Consider the following 17,193-nt stretch of genomic DNA (forward strand, 5'->3'; position numbering starts at 1 on the left):
AGTACACACGGGATACTCACCCATAGGCCGAATGGAATTGCTGGTTTCCTGCATGCACTGCGCATGCGCAGGAAACCGGCACTTCCGATCCTCTGAACAAAGAGGTTCAGAGGTCGAACGCGCGCGCAGGGGAGGCTGCGCGTGCGCTTTGAACTTAGTTTTTTTTTTACAGGTTTTCCCGGGAGGGTAAGCCTGCAGGATTTACACATTTAAAAAGCAGGCGTAAGGCCTGCTTTTTGCAAGGTAAGTGGTCAAATAATTAAAATTAAAACATTTTTTCCATAGGTTTATTATTTTTAAATACTTTAAAGCAAGGTAAGTTTATTTTTAGCCCCATTATAATAAAAAATTATTTTTTCAAAAATTTAAATTATTGTTTAAAATAGTTATTTAATGTAATTTATAGTTTATTTAAAAAGTGTGATTTAAAAAAAAAATTATTTGAAGGTTTACTGCTATTTTGGACCCGTAGTATTTATAAGTTTTGACAGGTCTACCTGTCAATCTTATGAATGGGCTTTTCCCTCCTCCGATTGGCTGCCCATGGCTCACGTGATCCCAGGGGACGCATCGCACTAACTACGCCCCTGGGACACGCAAGCACAGCGCGCCGGCAGCTGGGCCAGGCCCTGGGGCGGAATTCCACGGGGCCCTACAGCTCAACTGCCGGCACGCAAGGTAAGTGCAGGTCGGGGGCTTGCACCCGCGGGAAGCCCCCGACCCGAATTTCTGGGCCAATAGTTGGGCCACAGCTAGAGTACTGCGTACAGTTCTGGTCACCACATTACAGGAAAGATGTGATTGCACCAGAGAGGGTACAGAGGAGATTTACAAGGATGTTGCCTGGACTGGAGAATTTTAGCTATGAGGAAAGATTGGACAGTCTGGATTTGTGTTCTTTGGAACAGAAGAGGCTGAGGGGAGACCTTATTGAGGTGTATAAAATTATGAGGGGCCTAGATAGAGTGAATAGGAAGGACCTATTTCCCTTAGCAAAGGGGTCAACAACCAGGGGGATAGATTTAAAGTGATTGATAGGAAGTTTAGAGGGGATTTGAGGGGAAATTTCTTCACCCAGACGGTGGTGGGGGTCTGGAAATCACTGCCTGGCCAGGAGATTGGGAGGACTTGGGAGGACTCGTAAAAATCAACATTTCATTGTGCAGTACACACGTCTGCTGCATATATGACAAATAAAATTGAATTGAATTGAAAGGGTGGTAGAGGCAGAAACCCTCACCACATTTAAAAAGTGCTTGGATGTACACTTGAAGTGCCATAACCTACAGGGCTACGGACCAAGTGCTGGAAAGTGGGATTAGGGTGTATAGCTCTTTGTCGGCCGGTGCGGACACGATGGGCCGAAATGGCCTCCTTCCGTGCTGTAAATTTCTATGATTCTAATAATGAAATCTCATTTCGTGCATATTTGCCTTGCAATAACTACTCTCTTGATACCCTCTCCTTCAGATTCTTATCCTTTCTGTGACTATCCCTGCTTTATCCTGTGAATACAAATGTTATACAAGCACCAATGTTACTTGTTCCCTCCTTCTTAATTTCGCCAAAACCAGCAAAATATTCGCTTTCCAACTGAAAATGGCAACATGAAAGGAGAGATTTTCCACTTTGCTGCTCTTAGCACACACATCAGCAAATGAGGTTTTAATGGATGGAAATCATGGGCTAAGGTGATCAATTTTCCGATACATGCACTGAAGGCACCAAAGTGGGAAATCACCCATTAGTCAGAAACAGCGAGAGAGAAATTTGGAAATAAAACGCATAATAAGTGCAAGAAACTACCTTTACACGAAAATGCTTTACTCCGGATTTTTTTTCTCTCCCTGAATCAACTGCAGTTTTGGATAAAGAGAAATTAATGGCGATCAAAAATGCAGCCGAGCACCACCAGTGGGAAGAATGTTTGCCTTCCAACCAGATGTTGACAGGTTTAAGCTTCATACTCAGGCGTGTTCTAATTCGCCCAGCTTAAACCGAGTTGTTAGAAGTATTATGTTAAAGCTTCCAAATCTGATTGGGGCAGTGTGGGGGTGGTGGGGGGGGGGGGGTGGGGGCGGGCTCAGCCTAACGCACTCTGTTTCTACACGACTGTTCTGTATGGCTCTTCCCATCATTGGCGAAGTCAGGGACAGGGCCGTGTGATTGTACAGTCAGGGGCCCAGAGCGGATCCAGTCCCCAAACCGAACCTTTGCAAGATGCCCCAGCAAAGTAAACACCACCCCCGAGTACGTCTCTTGCTGACCCACAGGAAAACTGCATTAACAGTTCTTCTAGAGCTGTGTGCAGTCTGCTCTAGACCATCTCATCCTCGCAGTCTGTGATGGCAGGGAGACCAGCAAAGTGGAGGTTGGGGAGGAGAGGGAAATAGTCGAGGAATTGCTGTACTAGGCCTCAGTAGTTTGTTATTGATTACTTGTTGGGTGCCACTTACTTTTTTTCTGTCACACCATTTATCTTTCAGACGTTCATGGTGCACAGAGGGAAAAAACCCATTCTACTTTGTTTAACAGAATTATATTCACCTGCAGTTGCCTTCATCTTCTTTGCCAAACTCACTCATATTGAAATAGGACAAACTGCCATTTACATAGCCTTTCAAGCATCTGAAAGAAAATTTGAACAAGGCACTTACTTATCTGTGGAAAATAACAATAATGATGCCAGCACATGTCCTAGATGCACTTGGTTCAGAGGCTTTAAATCCCAAGGATTTACAGTTCCCACTGTACTTCTCAATTACCTGGGCAGATTGATAAACAGGATTGGAGTACAGATCCTTTTGAGATCTTAGCACTAGAAAGGTTTATACTAAACCATTCGTTTTTACCGACATATGTTATCCTAATCTGAGTCTTTTCTTTTTAAGTCGGTATGGAATATCCCTGCTCAGTCCATTAGTATCTATTATATAAATTTGGCTGATTTATGTTGCATACTGGGCCATGACACATCTGTAGATCTGCGACCATTTCAAGCCATCATTTGTGCTTTGCTAACCATATATAATCTCTGTCTATTGAGCAGGGTGAGGATTTCAGGGAAAGGTATGCACAATTTCCAGTCTCTTTAAAAGAGTAGGGTCTAGATTTTTGAAAAACAAAGTATTAGTGAAACTTGCACTTTTGTTTTTGGTGCTCAAGGTGACAGATTGAAGTGCGGCAGAATAGAATTCTTTTTGCATTACTGTTGTAGTCAGGCCAGGTGTTAAAACCTGTTACTGTAATGACCATTCTACCTGTGGCTGGTCAACGCCGAGTGTCATGTGGCAGTTAGGTAACCCGGCCAACTTCAGAAAGTGCCAATAGTTCTGGGTTGATGAGTAGTTGGTGGAGGTTAGTAGAACCCTTGATGGAGAAGAGGCCATCAAAAGGCAGATGAGCTAATCCTTGAATTAACCAGTGGCCTCCACAAGCCGTGACACAACTGCTGTACATATGAAGACAATGAAGGAGCAACCATGGACATGGTCCAAGAGTGTATAGAGGACTGCTATAGGAGCTCTGACGATAGTTGACCGATGATGATGAGGACAACACTACTGTCACTCGCGGCAATTTTAACCTGGTGGGAGACTGACAGGATCTGGTGGAACACCAGATTTACGACCCGGCCGATATTATTCCTCATTGACTTCGATGGAGAGTAAAATCAGGCGGGGTATGCACCCAATCCCATTGGTTTCTAGACTGGCGGGTTAGGTGAACATTACATCCTCAGTGTCAGCACTGGAGCAGCAGAGGAGCCCAACTTTTTGCAGTAGTGGATAGATCTGTCTGTCACAACTATTGAGTAAGCTACACATGCTAAAATCACTTTAGAGACACGCAGAATCATGATTAACACCAAGGGCTAGATTTTCCTGGAGCCGTCAGGTGGGGTTTCAGGCGTGTGGGGGGGGGAAATCCCGAATTTGGGGGTCCCGACACCATCCCGCCCAAAACTCCGCCCCACGTAAGTTTCAGGGGCGGCGGGTACCTGCCCCGCACTGGGACCCGCCGAAACCAGGCGGGAAGGGATTAGTGCCAATTAACTGCCTGTTAACAGGCAGTTTTTAGCCTAATCCCTATTTTGAGGGGTTTCGTGTGGGATTCCCGACGGCTCCAAACCACGCCAGGTTAGAGCAGGCGGGCCGTCGGGTTGAAGGAGTTGGAGGGGTCGCGATGTTGGCGCTCAGGTGAGTGATGGGTGCATGAGTGCGTTTGGTGTGTCAAAAGTGACAGCCTTCAGCTTTGAGTGCTGGTAAGAGTTCTAACTGAGTCTGTGCAGATTGACTCATGGTAGAACTCAGACTGTCAGTGTTTCACAGCTTCAAACAGCTGTGAAACATTGATATTTCATCTGTCAAAAACTCTTGACAGATGAAATTGCAGTCTGTGACATCACCTATTTCCGAGTGGCCCTTAATTGGCCTGCTGAGCCCGCTGGGCAGGCTCAACAAGGTCAATCAAGGGAAAATCGCGCGGATTGGCCGGACGTCGATGTAGGCGGGTCAAAACCCGAAAGTTGAAGTCCCGCCTTCTTACCGACAGGTTCGGGAAAATCTACCCCCAAGTGTTACTCCCAATCCACTTTGTGTTTCATGGAGTCCTCGGGTCACAGCATTTCTATTATGTCCGTGTATGATTGAGACACGGACAGCAGGAGTTGAACAAAACAAGTCTTTACTGAAAGGAGTCAATCGGGAAACTGAAACTACAGAGGCTTACTAGCGCCTTTTATACAGGGGTGGTCACTGCCGGTACTGCAGTCTGAGACCAGTTATTCTCTTAAAGGTACATACACAACAATTCCTCCCGTTTTAGATAAACAGTACACAACATTCATTTAACAACTAAATGATAACTAATTACAATCACAATTACGGTTGCTAGATACATTGGTTGAGCTTAAGCAATTATAAGTTCAGTCTTTGAGGAGGCTTCCTGATTCTGTCTGGATAATGCCTCTTTGGGGTATCAGGTTCTTCTGGCAAGATTGAGTCGGAATCAATGTCGTTGTTTGGTTCATCTGCTTCCAATATCACCGATTCTGCGGTAGCTGCAATTGGTACGTCGATTGCATTGCCAGGTGTATCAGATCGTGGTGTGGAGTTGACGTTTTCCAGTGACTCTAGAATCTGGTCAGCATGGCGTCTTACAATGCTCTCCCCAACGTCCACGGTATACATGAGAGGTCCTTGCGTGTACAAATCGTTCCTGGCTGCCATTTCTCAGTGCGGTAATCCCGGGCCAAAACTGGTTGACCTATCTTAAAACTCCTGATCGGCCTTTCATTCATATTCTGAAACTGCCTGTTCTCCACATCTCTTCGGACGTTTGGCTTAACCAAATCCAAGCGGCATCGTAGTCTTCGATTGAAGAACATCATGGCTGGAGTTTGGTTGGTAACCGCATGTGTCGCATTCCGGGAGGCAAACAAGAAGTTATCCACCTTGTGCTGTAGGGGTATATCTTCATTACACATTGCCTTGATAGCCTTCTTGAATGTTTGAACAAACCTCTCGGCCAATCCATTAGTGGCTGGATGATATGGGGCAGATGTGTAATGCTTAACACCATTGTTCTTTAAGAACCTCCGGAACTCTTCAGACACAAACTGTGGTCCATTGTCAGAGCAAATCTGTTTAGGCAGCCCATTCCTGGCGAATATGGTTCGTAAAACTGTGATCGTTTTTTCTGTGGTGGTTGAGGACATTTTTATTACCTCTGGCCACTTTGAATGTGCATCCACCGCAATTAAAAACATTGAGTCCATGAAGGGACCAGCAAAATCAATGTGCACCCTTTGCCATGGAGATGAGGGCCACTCCCATGGATGTAGAGGGGCTTGTGGTGGGGCGTTTTGGACCTTCTGGCATCCTGCACAGCTCTTGGTCATCTCTTCGATTTCTCTATCGATTCCCGGCCACCACACAAACGCTCTGGCTAAGTTCTTCATTTTAGCCCCACCCAGATGACCCTCATGAAGCTCATTGAGCACTCTATCCGTCAACTTAGGTGGAATTACTACTCTGGATCCACACATCAAGGTTCCTCTGCACACTGACAGCTGTTCTCTTCTCGGCGAGAATGCTGGCAGCAGTGGTTCGCCATGTGCTGGCCATCCCTTCACCGTTAAATCATAGACCCGTGATAGTGTCAGGTCATTTCGTGTTTCCTTTTCTATGTTTGCATTCGTCACAGGGAGACATTCGACTATGGTCGAGTGGAATATCTCCATTGGATCCACTGCAAGGTCGTCTTCTTCCACCGTCGGCAACGGTAGGCGTGACAATCCATCAGCATTCCCATACTGTTTAGTTCCTTTGTACTCGATGTCATATTGGTGTACCCCTAGGAAAAGGGACCACCTCTGCAGCCGTTGCGCTGTCATTATCGGTACGCCCTTCTGAGAGTTGAAAATGGAGACAAGAGGTTGATGATCGGTTAGTAGAGTAAATTTTTGACCGTGCAGGTAGTGATTGAACTTCGTCACCCCCCACACTAGGCTGAGGGCCTCTCTGTCAATCTGGGCGTAGTTACGCTCGGCAGAAGTTAACGAGCGTGACGCAAAAGCTATCGGCCTCTCTAAACCATCAAGGAATTTATGTGACAGTACAGCCCCAATGCCGTAGGGAGACGCATCACACGCCAGTCTGATCGGCAGTGCTGGGTTGTAGTGAGCCAATACTTCCCTTGAAGTGATTAAGTCCTTACTCTTCTGAAAGGCCCGCTTACAGTCATTGCTCCATTTCCATGCTACTCCCGTTCGTAGTCGGGCGTTCAGTGGGTGCAGAATTGTCGACAAATTCGGCAAAAACTTTAGTAATTCACCAATCCGAGGAATGACCTCAGTTGCGACACATTTTCAGGCGCTGGGGCCTTAACAACCGTTTCAATTTTGTCAGGGGACTTATGTAACCCCTCTTCATCAATCACGTGGCCACAATACGATATTTGTTTCTTAAAAAACTCACACTTGGGGCGGTTGGCTCGTAGCCCATGTTCCCGTAGTCCAGTGAGCACCTGTTCTAGGTTGTTAAGGTGTTCACTGTCATCTTCACCTGTCACAAGGATGTCGTCCAAGTAACACTGAGTCCCCGGAATCCCTTGCAGGACTTGTTCCATCGCTCTTTGCCATATCGCCGGAGCCGATGCTACTCCGAATACCAATCGATGATACTGGTAAAGACCTTTGTGAGTGTTTATCGTGAGATGCTTCCTAGAGGATTCTTCAACCTCCATCTGCAAATATGCTTGTGCTAGGTCAATTTTTGTAAAACGCTTCCCTCCAGATAGTGAGGCGAAGATGTCTTCTATCCTTGGAAGAGGATATTGTACTGTGTGAAGGACTGGGTTCACCATCACCTTGAAGTCCCCACAGATGCGAACCTTCCTTGACTCCTCAGACTTATTGTTTAACGTTTTCTTCATGACAGGAACGATGGGTGTCGCCCACTCGCTCCAGTCGACCTTAGGCAACACGCCTGCCTTCTCCAGATTCTCCAGCTCTGCCTCGACGGCTTGGTGAATTGCATATGGTACCGGTCTTGCTTTGAAAAACTTGGGAATTGCATTCTCTTCTATTTTTATCGAGGCGGTTATGCCTTTAAGAGTGCCCAGTTCTTGTTGAAATACCTCTTTGGCGTTAGCTAAGATTGTTGACAATCGTCCAGGAGTGACGTCTTCATCTTTTTTACCATCCACCGTCATTGCATGAATGGAGTGCCAATCTAAGCTTATCTTCCTGATCCATTCACGTCCCAATAACGGTGGTCCACCATTTTGCAGTATGTAGAGATACAATTTCCGTATTTTCTTGCCGTTGTATTCGACAGGCACCTTTATTTTTCCTCTGGGGTATACTTTTTGCCCCGTATACGTCCTCAAGACGATGGATGTCTCTCTCAAGGGTATGTGTGAGAATAGCCGCTCGTAGTCTCGTCGATTCATGACGGTTAGCGCTGATCCTGTATCCAATTCCATTTTAACTTGGGACCCTGCTATCGTGAAGGTGACCCGAATGGTTCGGTGATCCTCTTTTGCGATTACATTGTGAAGTTTGAGACAGCTTAGTCTCCTGTTCCCGGATTCACTATCGCTCATCTGGTCTTTGGAACTACTGTCCGTCATCTTTTGTACTTTCTTGTACGGTTCCTTAGTAGCCTTTTTGTTATCGCTGGTCTTCTTCCCAGACCTGCAAACTCATGCAATGTGTCCCATCTTTCCGCATTGCCTGCATATTTTGTCCTTGGACCAGCAGTCCTTCTGGTCATGGTTAGTTCTGCCGCAGCGATAACATTTTGCAAATCCCTGTGTCATTTCGTGGGTGCCGTATTCCTGTGGCTTTTGTTGTATTTCCGCAGCTCCCCTGGCTGCTGCTTTGTACGATACTGCCATGCTGAAAGCCTTATCTAGCATCAGCTCTTTCTCTGAGAGTAACTTCTTCTGTGTTCCTTCACTCAGGAGTCCACAGACAAATTTGTCCCGTAGGGTATCTGCCAGTCCTGCTCCGAACTGAGAGTGCTTTGATAGCTTGCGTAATTCCGTAAGGTACTCAGCATTGCTCTCATCTTTATGCTGAGTTCTCCTGTGGAATTTAAATCTTTCTGCTATCAACAGCGGTGCAGGGTTTAGGTGTTCCTGTAGGACAGCAACAATTTCGTTAAAACTCTTCGCCTTTGGTTTGGCTGGAGTAATCAGGTCCCGCAATAAGCCGTATGTTCTAGCGCCCATTAAGTTTAGTAATACCGATGCCTTTTTCTCATCGGCTATTTCGTTTGCCTCGCAATATACCTCGACTCTTTCCACATCCGTGGTCCAGTCCTCTATTGTATTATCAAAGGCAGTGATACAGCCAGTCTTCGGCATCTTGAAAATCTAAAATGGCGCCTCCCGCGCTTTGCCTTCTTCCCCGATTTAACAAAATGGCACCTCCAGCGCTTTGCCTTCTTCCCCGCTGATTAAGATGGCGCCTCCCGCGCTTTGCCTTCTTCCCCGCTGTTGCTAGCGCTGCTTTCTGCGGTTTCCGTTGCAACCTGCATCTCCTCGCGGTTTCCTGCGCATTTAATATTTCTTTTTTTTATTATTTTCCCGTCGTGGAACAACCCTGTGGGACTCTTGCCTCCCTCTTCTCGGGTCTAGATGCAGCCCGGCTTCGTAGCACCGGCCGCGCCCTGTGTGCTGCACCCTCTCTCTCTCCTCTTCCCGACAGCGCTGCTCGGCCCCTTTGCAAGCCACCCGCTCGAGTTCGCGACTGCCGCAGCCCAGGAAGGATCAGTGTACTACCTGCCACCAGCCCGATTAGCCGAAGCACCGTCGACAGGAACCAGGCCCCGCTTTCGACAGCTTCTCCAGCAATCTTCAACTCCGCTAACTCAGGGGCGGATGCCCACGGTCGACGCCCGTTTCTACTGCTTCTTTCTTCCTTCTGGCCTCGACCTCTGCTCACTTCGCTTCAGGAATGGATCCCAGGAGGTGGTGCAGACTGTAGGTAAGTTCGTATCTGCTCGTCGCCAGTATAATGTCCGTGTATGATTGAGACACGGACAGCAGGAGTTGAACAAAACAAGTCTTTACTGAAAGGAGTCAATCGGGAAACTGAAACTACAGAGGCTTACTAGCGCCTTTTATACAGGGGTGGTCACTGCCGGTACTGCAGTCTGAGACCAGTTATTCTCTTAAAGGTACATACACAACAATTTCCACCAAATAAAATGACCACAAGAGAGCCAGAGTAGAATATTGTAGAAATATACTACTGCTTGGTAATGCTAAGGGATTCGCAGTAATTCAGATACTCCAAAAGCCACTGACTGAAAGGGGAGATGGAGCTTATGCAACTGCTACCTTCAACTCCTAGTTCCTCTGAAATATATGGGAAGTCTCTGTGCAGATGGGTTATAAATATTCAATTTCCAACATTTCCTGCTTTGGGACAAACAATTATCACATGGAACTGTGCTTATCTCCCAGCCTTCTAACAGACGTCATACCTGGACACTTTCTGTATGAAGTGTGAGTCAACCAATATTTTTTTACGCCAACTATAAATTCTTGTGTTCATTGTGATCCATTATTGTCCCATTGTCTAATTTTAGACTGGTGGCAATCACTGTTGGACCTGTAGCTTACTGAATGCAGCACCAGATTGTTAGGGCATTGGGCCTTTATTTGCCTGGAGACCTACCCCTACTCCACTTTTTCCCAATCCTATCGTTTTTTTTCTTGTGGTCATTTCTTAGGGTAAAATCCTAAAATACTCAGTTAAAATGTCAAAAGCCATGAAAATCATAACATAAATCACAAGAAGACTCTGACATATTTTGTGGCAACAAAACTATCTTTAATTTGCTATACTTCTGTGTCTTCCCTACTTCTGTGTCTCTCTTTCTCCTTCAGTCCTGTTCCCCACTTCATTGATCCTCCACTTTCTTTCTCTTCCTCCCCTTGCTCCTTTATTGACTGTTTCTTCCTGCTATTTTACATTTTTCCTCATATTTTCATCTTCCTTTTTCCTCTTTTTTCTTCTTTTGTTATGATTTCTCTTTCACTGGAGTTTGGTTAGATGGGATGCTTTCCTTTAGACCACTCAAACAACAGTCTGGCAGATTCATCTGTTTCAGCTAATCACACAGATACCTCCATCATCATCCTTGAGTATGTCCTCTCCCACCTGCAGGATAGATCCACCAAAGAGCACAATGGTTTACAGTTAGGTGGACTTGCCACTGGGAGACCACAACATTTACTCCAGACTTTAAGAAGTATCATGTCTTCTAGTCAAATAAAGCCACAGAAATGTCTTGCTGGTCATCTACCACCCCTCGCACCCCTCAACTGATGAATCAATACTCCTCCATGTTGAATACCACTTAGAGGAAGTACTGAGAGAAGCAAAGGCACAAAATGTATTCTGGTTTGGCAAACTTCAAAGTCCATCACCAAATGTGGCTCAAAAGGACCATGGCTGGTCGAGTCCTGAAACACATAACTGCTAGACTAGGCGTGCGTCAGGTGGTGAGGCATACAGGACAAGGCAATAACCGATTAATCTCATCCTCACCAATCTACTGGTCACAGATACTTCTGTCTACGACAGCATTTGTCGGAGTGACCTTGGGAAGGCAAAATCTTGTTGTCCAGCTGGGTGGAACTGCCCTAGCTTTCTTATCTATCTAATCGTAGCCAGAGAACCACCTGCAATGGCTTCTCTTCCCACTCCCGCACCATTGCCTCTGGAGTCCCCCAAGGATCTATCCTTGGCCCTCTTCTATTTCTCATCTACAAGCTACCCCTCGGCGATATCATCCGAAAACACAACATCAGTTTCCACATGTATGCCGACGACACTCGGCTCTATCTCACCGCCACCTCTTTTGACACTTCCACTGTCTCTGATTTGTCACACTGCTTGTCCAACATCCAATATTGAATGAGCAGAAATTTCCTCCAACTAAATATTGGGAAGACTGAAGCCATTGTCTTTGGTCCCAGGAACAAACTTGGTTCCCTGACCACCGTTTCCATCCCTGGCAACTGTCTTAAGATGAACAAGGCCTTTCACAGCCTTGATGTTTTTTTTTTGGTGTTGTGTTTGACCCTGAGATGAGTTTAAGACCACATATCCACTCCATCGCCATGACTACTTACCTCCAGCTCCATAACATCAGTCGACTCTGACCTTCCCTCAGCTCCTCTGCTGCTGAAACCCTGTTTCGTGCCTTCGTTTCCTCTAGACTTGACTATTCCAATGCACTCCTGGCTCGCCTCCTATCTTCCACCCTAAATAAACTTGTGCTCATCCAGAACTCTGTTGCCCGTACCTTAACACGCTCCAAACCTCGTTCACCCATCATCCCTGTGTTTGCTGACCATCACTGGCTTCCGGTCCAACAATGCCTCAATTTTAAAATCCTCATCCCTGTTTTCAAATCCATCCGTGGTCTTGCCCCTCCCCATTTCTGTAGCCTCCTCCAGCCCTATAAGCCTTCGAGATCTCTGCGCATCTGCAAATTTAATCGTTCCACCATTGGCGACTGTGCTTTCAAATGCCTTGTCCTTAAGCTGTGGAATTCCCCCCCTAAACCTCTCTGCCTCTCTCTCCTCTTTTAAGATGCTCCTTAAAACCTACCTCTTTGATCAAGCATTTGGTCATCTCTCCTGATATCTCCTTCGGTGGCAGGATGTCAAAAATGTTTTTATTGATATTGCTCGTTAAGCGCCTTGGGACTTTTTTTTATGTTAAACGTACTCTATAGATGTAAGTTGTTGTTGTTTTACAATCAGGGCATTCTCCATCATGCACAGGAGCACTAAATGTGATACAATGGCCTATAATTTGCGGTCAGCGCTGAAGCAAAGGCGATCGCCACTGGCCCCGAAAAAAGCTGCCCACTGAGATCTCGCGATCTCTGTGGCGAGAAGTTGGCCTTTTTCGATATTCAATTGATTGCAGCGCTCTATAATGGGAATTCCCAGCGAAGTGCTGCAGTGACGTCAACAAGCTGTCTGAGCAGCCAATCACATTGAAGAATTCTCAGAGGCAGGAAACCAGGAAATGAGAAGCTGCTTTTATCCGGACTTTTTAAAAATGTTGTAGGGAGCAAAATAAAGATTGGGACATACACATGGGGATAAGTTAGAAGCTGAAATGTCATGAACAGATTTTTTTTTTTTAATTAAGTTTTTTTTAATTGTCATTTTTATCATAATGGAGAAATGTGACACTTCACAAACATAAAAAATTAGTTTTTCAGGGACAGAACATTTGTTTACCAGTCAATACACTATTAAAACCCCAGGTACGCCCAATCCAACAAGGCTTAGCAGTTAATGGGGTATTTAACAGTGATATTACTGCAGAAAAGCCCAAGTTTTCATCAGTATCACTATGGAGGGGGGTGGGTGGTGGGTCCACAGCACAGCCAGTGTCAGAGTAGTGAATGACTGACAACTTCAGGGTTTCCACGTTTAGATGCACGTGCGCTAAATCCTGAAGTTACAGTCAGTTTCAAGAGGAGTAATGACGGCGAACACTGACAAGTTCGCCGTCATTACCCACCGCAAATTCCGGGCCAATGAGGACAAATCTAGCAGCTCAAAAATGGCCATTCCTGAGGTGCTGTGGACCATCAGCTGCAAATGCATTGTATACCGCCACAATCTGTAACCAGAAAAGTTCCAACCACTTCAACAAAAACAACAACAACTTGCATTTATATAGGATCTTTAACGTAGTAAAACATCACAAAGCACTTAATTTTCATTGACATCACTATCACCGAGTCCCCCACCAGTGATTAGATGCTTAACTAGATCAACCAAATCAATAAAGTGGCTGCAAAGCTGGATTGAGGCATGCAAAGAAGTGGCTCACCTCCTGATTGCTCAAGGATTCTTCATCATCTACAAGGCTCAAGGCAGGTGTGTGATGAAATGCTCATCATTCACCTGGATGGGTGCAGCTGCAACAACATTCATGAGGCTCCTCGCCATCCAGGACAGAGCATTTCACTTGATTAGTGTTCCTGCCACTGGACTCAATATATACACACTCCACACACTATGGCTGCAGCAAGTACGATCTACAGGATGCACTACAGCAACTCATCGAGCTTACTTCAAAAGCACCTCCTCTGCCCCACACCTTTACCACCAATAAAGCCAAGAGCAGCAATGTTATAGGAAGACCATCACCTCCAAGTTCGCCTCCAGGTCATGCAACATCCTGACTTGAGCAAATACTGCCTTCATTATCTATGGGTTAAAATTCTGGAAATCCTTATCTAACACCATCACGGGAGCACCATCACCACAAGGACTTCAGCGGTTCATGGACTAGCACCCCCCCCCCCCCCCACCGTCTTAGGGCAACGAGTGTTGGGCAATAAATGCAACCTTGTTAGCACAGCCCACAAATATAAAATAAAATAAAAACAGCTGGAAAAGGGCTCCAGGATGGGTGGTTGAGGTCAAGACACTGGACTCCTTTAAGAAACAGCTAGACATGCTAATGGGGAAACAGTGAAGAGAGAGGACTGCAAGGATTCTTTTCAATTAAACGTATCTTACGATCTTATAGCCAGGAAACAGAGGACACTTCCATTGAATCACTGTGGATCCATGAGGTGAAATCTATCCTACTGTATCAATGAATTTTCTATCTTCTACCTCTATTTCAAACATATCCATCACACTTCAGGTCACACATACAGCATTCTGTATAAGATAATACCACTGGTTAGCTGCTTGCTTCAGAGAAACTTTTATAACAATGAGAATGTCCTCTCATTGACCTTGGGAAATCCTTATTTATGGCAATTAAGGCTTTGCAGGCTTTAAAAAGAGACATGCTATCATTTTCCTGGCCTCATAAAACACCCATGTCTTCCAATTTACCACAGGGATCTCCAAGGAGGATCGACTAGTTTTTAGAATTTTTAAAAACAATATTATAGATCTATCATTTTTTTCTCCTTACCTTGTAAAACAGATGATGTTGCTCTGTGGGTATTTCTCATGCTTACATGAGTAAAATATATTACTAACTACACTTGATGTACTGTTGATCTTGTGAGAGCTGGCAGGAGTGCAGATCCTTGGACTCGACCGCCCATAGGAGTTGCTGGCACTTAAGTTTTGTGAGCAACCTCTATTTGCTGCTCTGGCATTTTAAATACATGGAATAGAAGTCATAATGATATTATGATTTGACTATCCTTAAAGCAGATAAAATACGTTGAATATGGAAAAGCATTTTTTGACCATGTGACACCTGACTGAAGTATGTGAAGAGGAAATAACAAAATATATCTGTCAAAATGTTACATTTAACGTGGGATTGAAATTCACAGCAGCCCAGAAACTCCAGTCTGCGTGCATGCTGGAACAGCTACTGGATTTTTAATATCAGTATTCTATTGGCTACCTGTCTTTACCATGTTGACGTCTTCACTAAGATGATCAAAAAATGCATGGATTACCATGTTAAAAAGATGCTTAATTGCATCACATTATGGAGCTTCATAATTGATTTTAGAAGTGGGACACAGGGCAGCAAAGGAGTCCCAATTGCGCTTAGTTAGCTGCAGATGATTTATGCTAAATTATTTTTGTTGGGCTCCCAAATGTTAAGATTTGACAGCCCCCATTGGCTACTGCTCCAAAGGAAGTTGTCCCCCTTTTTAATGAGCTAACAAGGAATCCTTCGCGAACATATACAATGCAATGGCAGATTCTTTAGATTTGGATATGCGTAGAAGTACAGGAAAGTGCAGTACTTTTCCTGTGTGTATCCCTGGTTTGCACAAGGGCCGTATTTGAATGCGTAGACAAAGCGAGGGATGTAGTCCGATGTTATGGCAATCACAAAAGCATTGGTGATCACAGCAAGTACTCCGATTCCTTCCAGGATTCCATACCAGATTCCTAGTAAAGAAAAAAAAACACTCTTTATAATGTTCTTATTTCTAATGTCTTCTAGGTGATATTGCAGTGAAGGATTAATGCGTAAAGCTTGACTATACACAAACATATCAGCAACAAAGGCTATGACATGATACATTGCAAATAAACTCACATGGAAAAGATACCAATTTTGTTTTTTTTGTTGTTGACAATTTTCATTCTACCCTTCTATAACCTGATCTGCTATCTTTCTGAAAGAACATTTAGTCCACACCATGTGTTGCGTTCTATACATCCAGCACAACCAGGTTTTATCAAACCTTTTAAAACTAACGAATGCACTGCTGCTATACTTACCTCTCACCCGTGTGCGGTGCCACTAGCAGTGACTCTGCTGCTTAAATAGACCAAGCTTTAATTAAACTTTCAGAAAGTCGATGGAAAGTCATGTACAAAAGGCAAACTGGAGCTTCCTGGAGCAACCACAAATATAGAAAATGTGTCAATGCCACCCCAATCTGAACACCTATTTACCCTAACTTTTTGTTTCCTTCCCATCAACCAACTTTCTATCCATGTTGCTACATTTCCTCATACCAGGTGCCTGAATTTTTCTATCATGTCTCTTGTGAGACATCTGATTAAACACCTTCTAAAAGTCCATATTCAAGACATCCTTTTAACTACACAATCAGTTATTTCTTCCAAAAAGTCTACTAAATTTGTCAAACACAACTTGCCTTTAACAGCTCTGACCTAACTGTCCTTGATCAACCAATGCATTTCTAAATTGCTCGCTAAATTTATCTTGAATTTTGGGTTATAAAAGCTTGCCCACAACTGTTGTTAGGCTAACTGGTCGATTGTTAACTGGATTATTCTTCTTACACTAAGAAGTTATGATGAGCATGCAGATAAGTTGCACCTTTGGCATCAGATGGTGTAAAATACAAGTAAATCCAAAATGTGAATTAAAATGGTCAATGTTAAACTCAAGTGCAAACCTTCACTGATTTAGGGACATAGGCCTAGAAATTCAGTGGGCTGCGCCACCAGTTAGCGCCCAAAGAGGGCACTCAGTGGCTTTAGCGCCACTGGCCACGCCTCCCGCGATATTTAGCGGGGCGCTAATGGCGGCGTTAGCTTGTAGCGCTGCGCCGCCACCGATGACGTCATTAGTGTGCGCAGCGCCCCGCTCCCGCCCCGATCGCGATATTTGGTCGCGCCCGCCTCTGTAATGCCGGTCGCAAATCGCGACCGGTTCACAGGGCCTACTTGTGGCGGTAGTGGCGCAAATTAAGGTGGAGGTGCGGGGCGGCCATTTTTTCCGGTGGCCGCCTGCCAGCACCTCCTCGCGCCGCCCTCCCCGGCCTCCTGATCCACCCCCCGGGCAGTGCCGGCTGTGTCCCAAAAGCCCGGCACTTCTCCTCGGTGTCGGGCTCTTTTGCTGGCACTCGCGATCGGTGATCGCGCTGGTGCAGGCCCCTCCCCCTTAAGAAGGGGAGGAAGGCCTGCAGTACAGCAGCGCGCCATGCCACAGCATGTGGCGCTGTGGCACGTAGCGTGGCGATATTCAGTTTGAGCGCCCCAAGCGGGACGCGGGGAGCCTCAAGCAGTGCCCCGAGTCCCTCTTGGGGCGCTCCTACTGAATATCAGGAGGGCGCAAGCGGCTCTGGCCGGAGCGCAAATTCCAGCGCCCAGGCGAGCTTGGCGCCCCAAACGCGGCGCCACCGAATTTTTAGCCCATAATTCCTCTTAAAACTTCCAGGAGAAATTCAACCA

The 17,193-nt window shown here is 45.5% G+C and overlaps 1 protein-coding gene across 1 annotated transcript in view; it reads right to left on the bottom strand.

The window, feature by feature from the left end:
- ano3 (anoctamin 3) overlaps positions 1 to 17,193 on the bottom strand; it is a 401,336-nt gene that overhangs the window by 10,883 nt on the left and 373,260 nt on the right. The window contains exons 24-25 of the mRNA XM_086008127.1: positions 15,285 to 15,432; positions 2,548 to 2,628 (exon numbers count right to left, since the gene is read on the bottom strand). Coding sequence (XP_085864253.1) covers positions 2,548 to 2,628; positions 15,285 to 15,432 — 229 coding nt within the window. The remainder of the gene's footprint in view (positions 1 to 2,547; positions 2,629 to 15,284; positions 15,433 to 17,193) is intronic.

The sequence above is a fragment of the Somniosus microcephalus genome, chromosome 15 (genome assembly GCF_052327205.1).
Source record: "Somniosus microcephalus isolate GS21.2 chromosome 15, FLI_Smic_1.0, whole genome shotgun sequence".
Classification (NCBI taxonomy): Eukaryota; Metazoa; Chordata; class Chondrichthyes; order Squaliformes; family Somniosidae; genus Somniosus; species Somniosus microcephalus.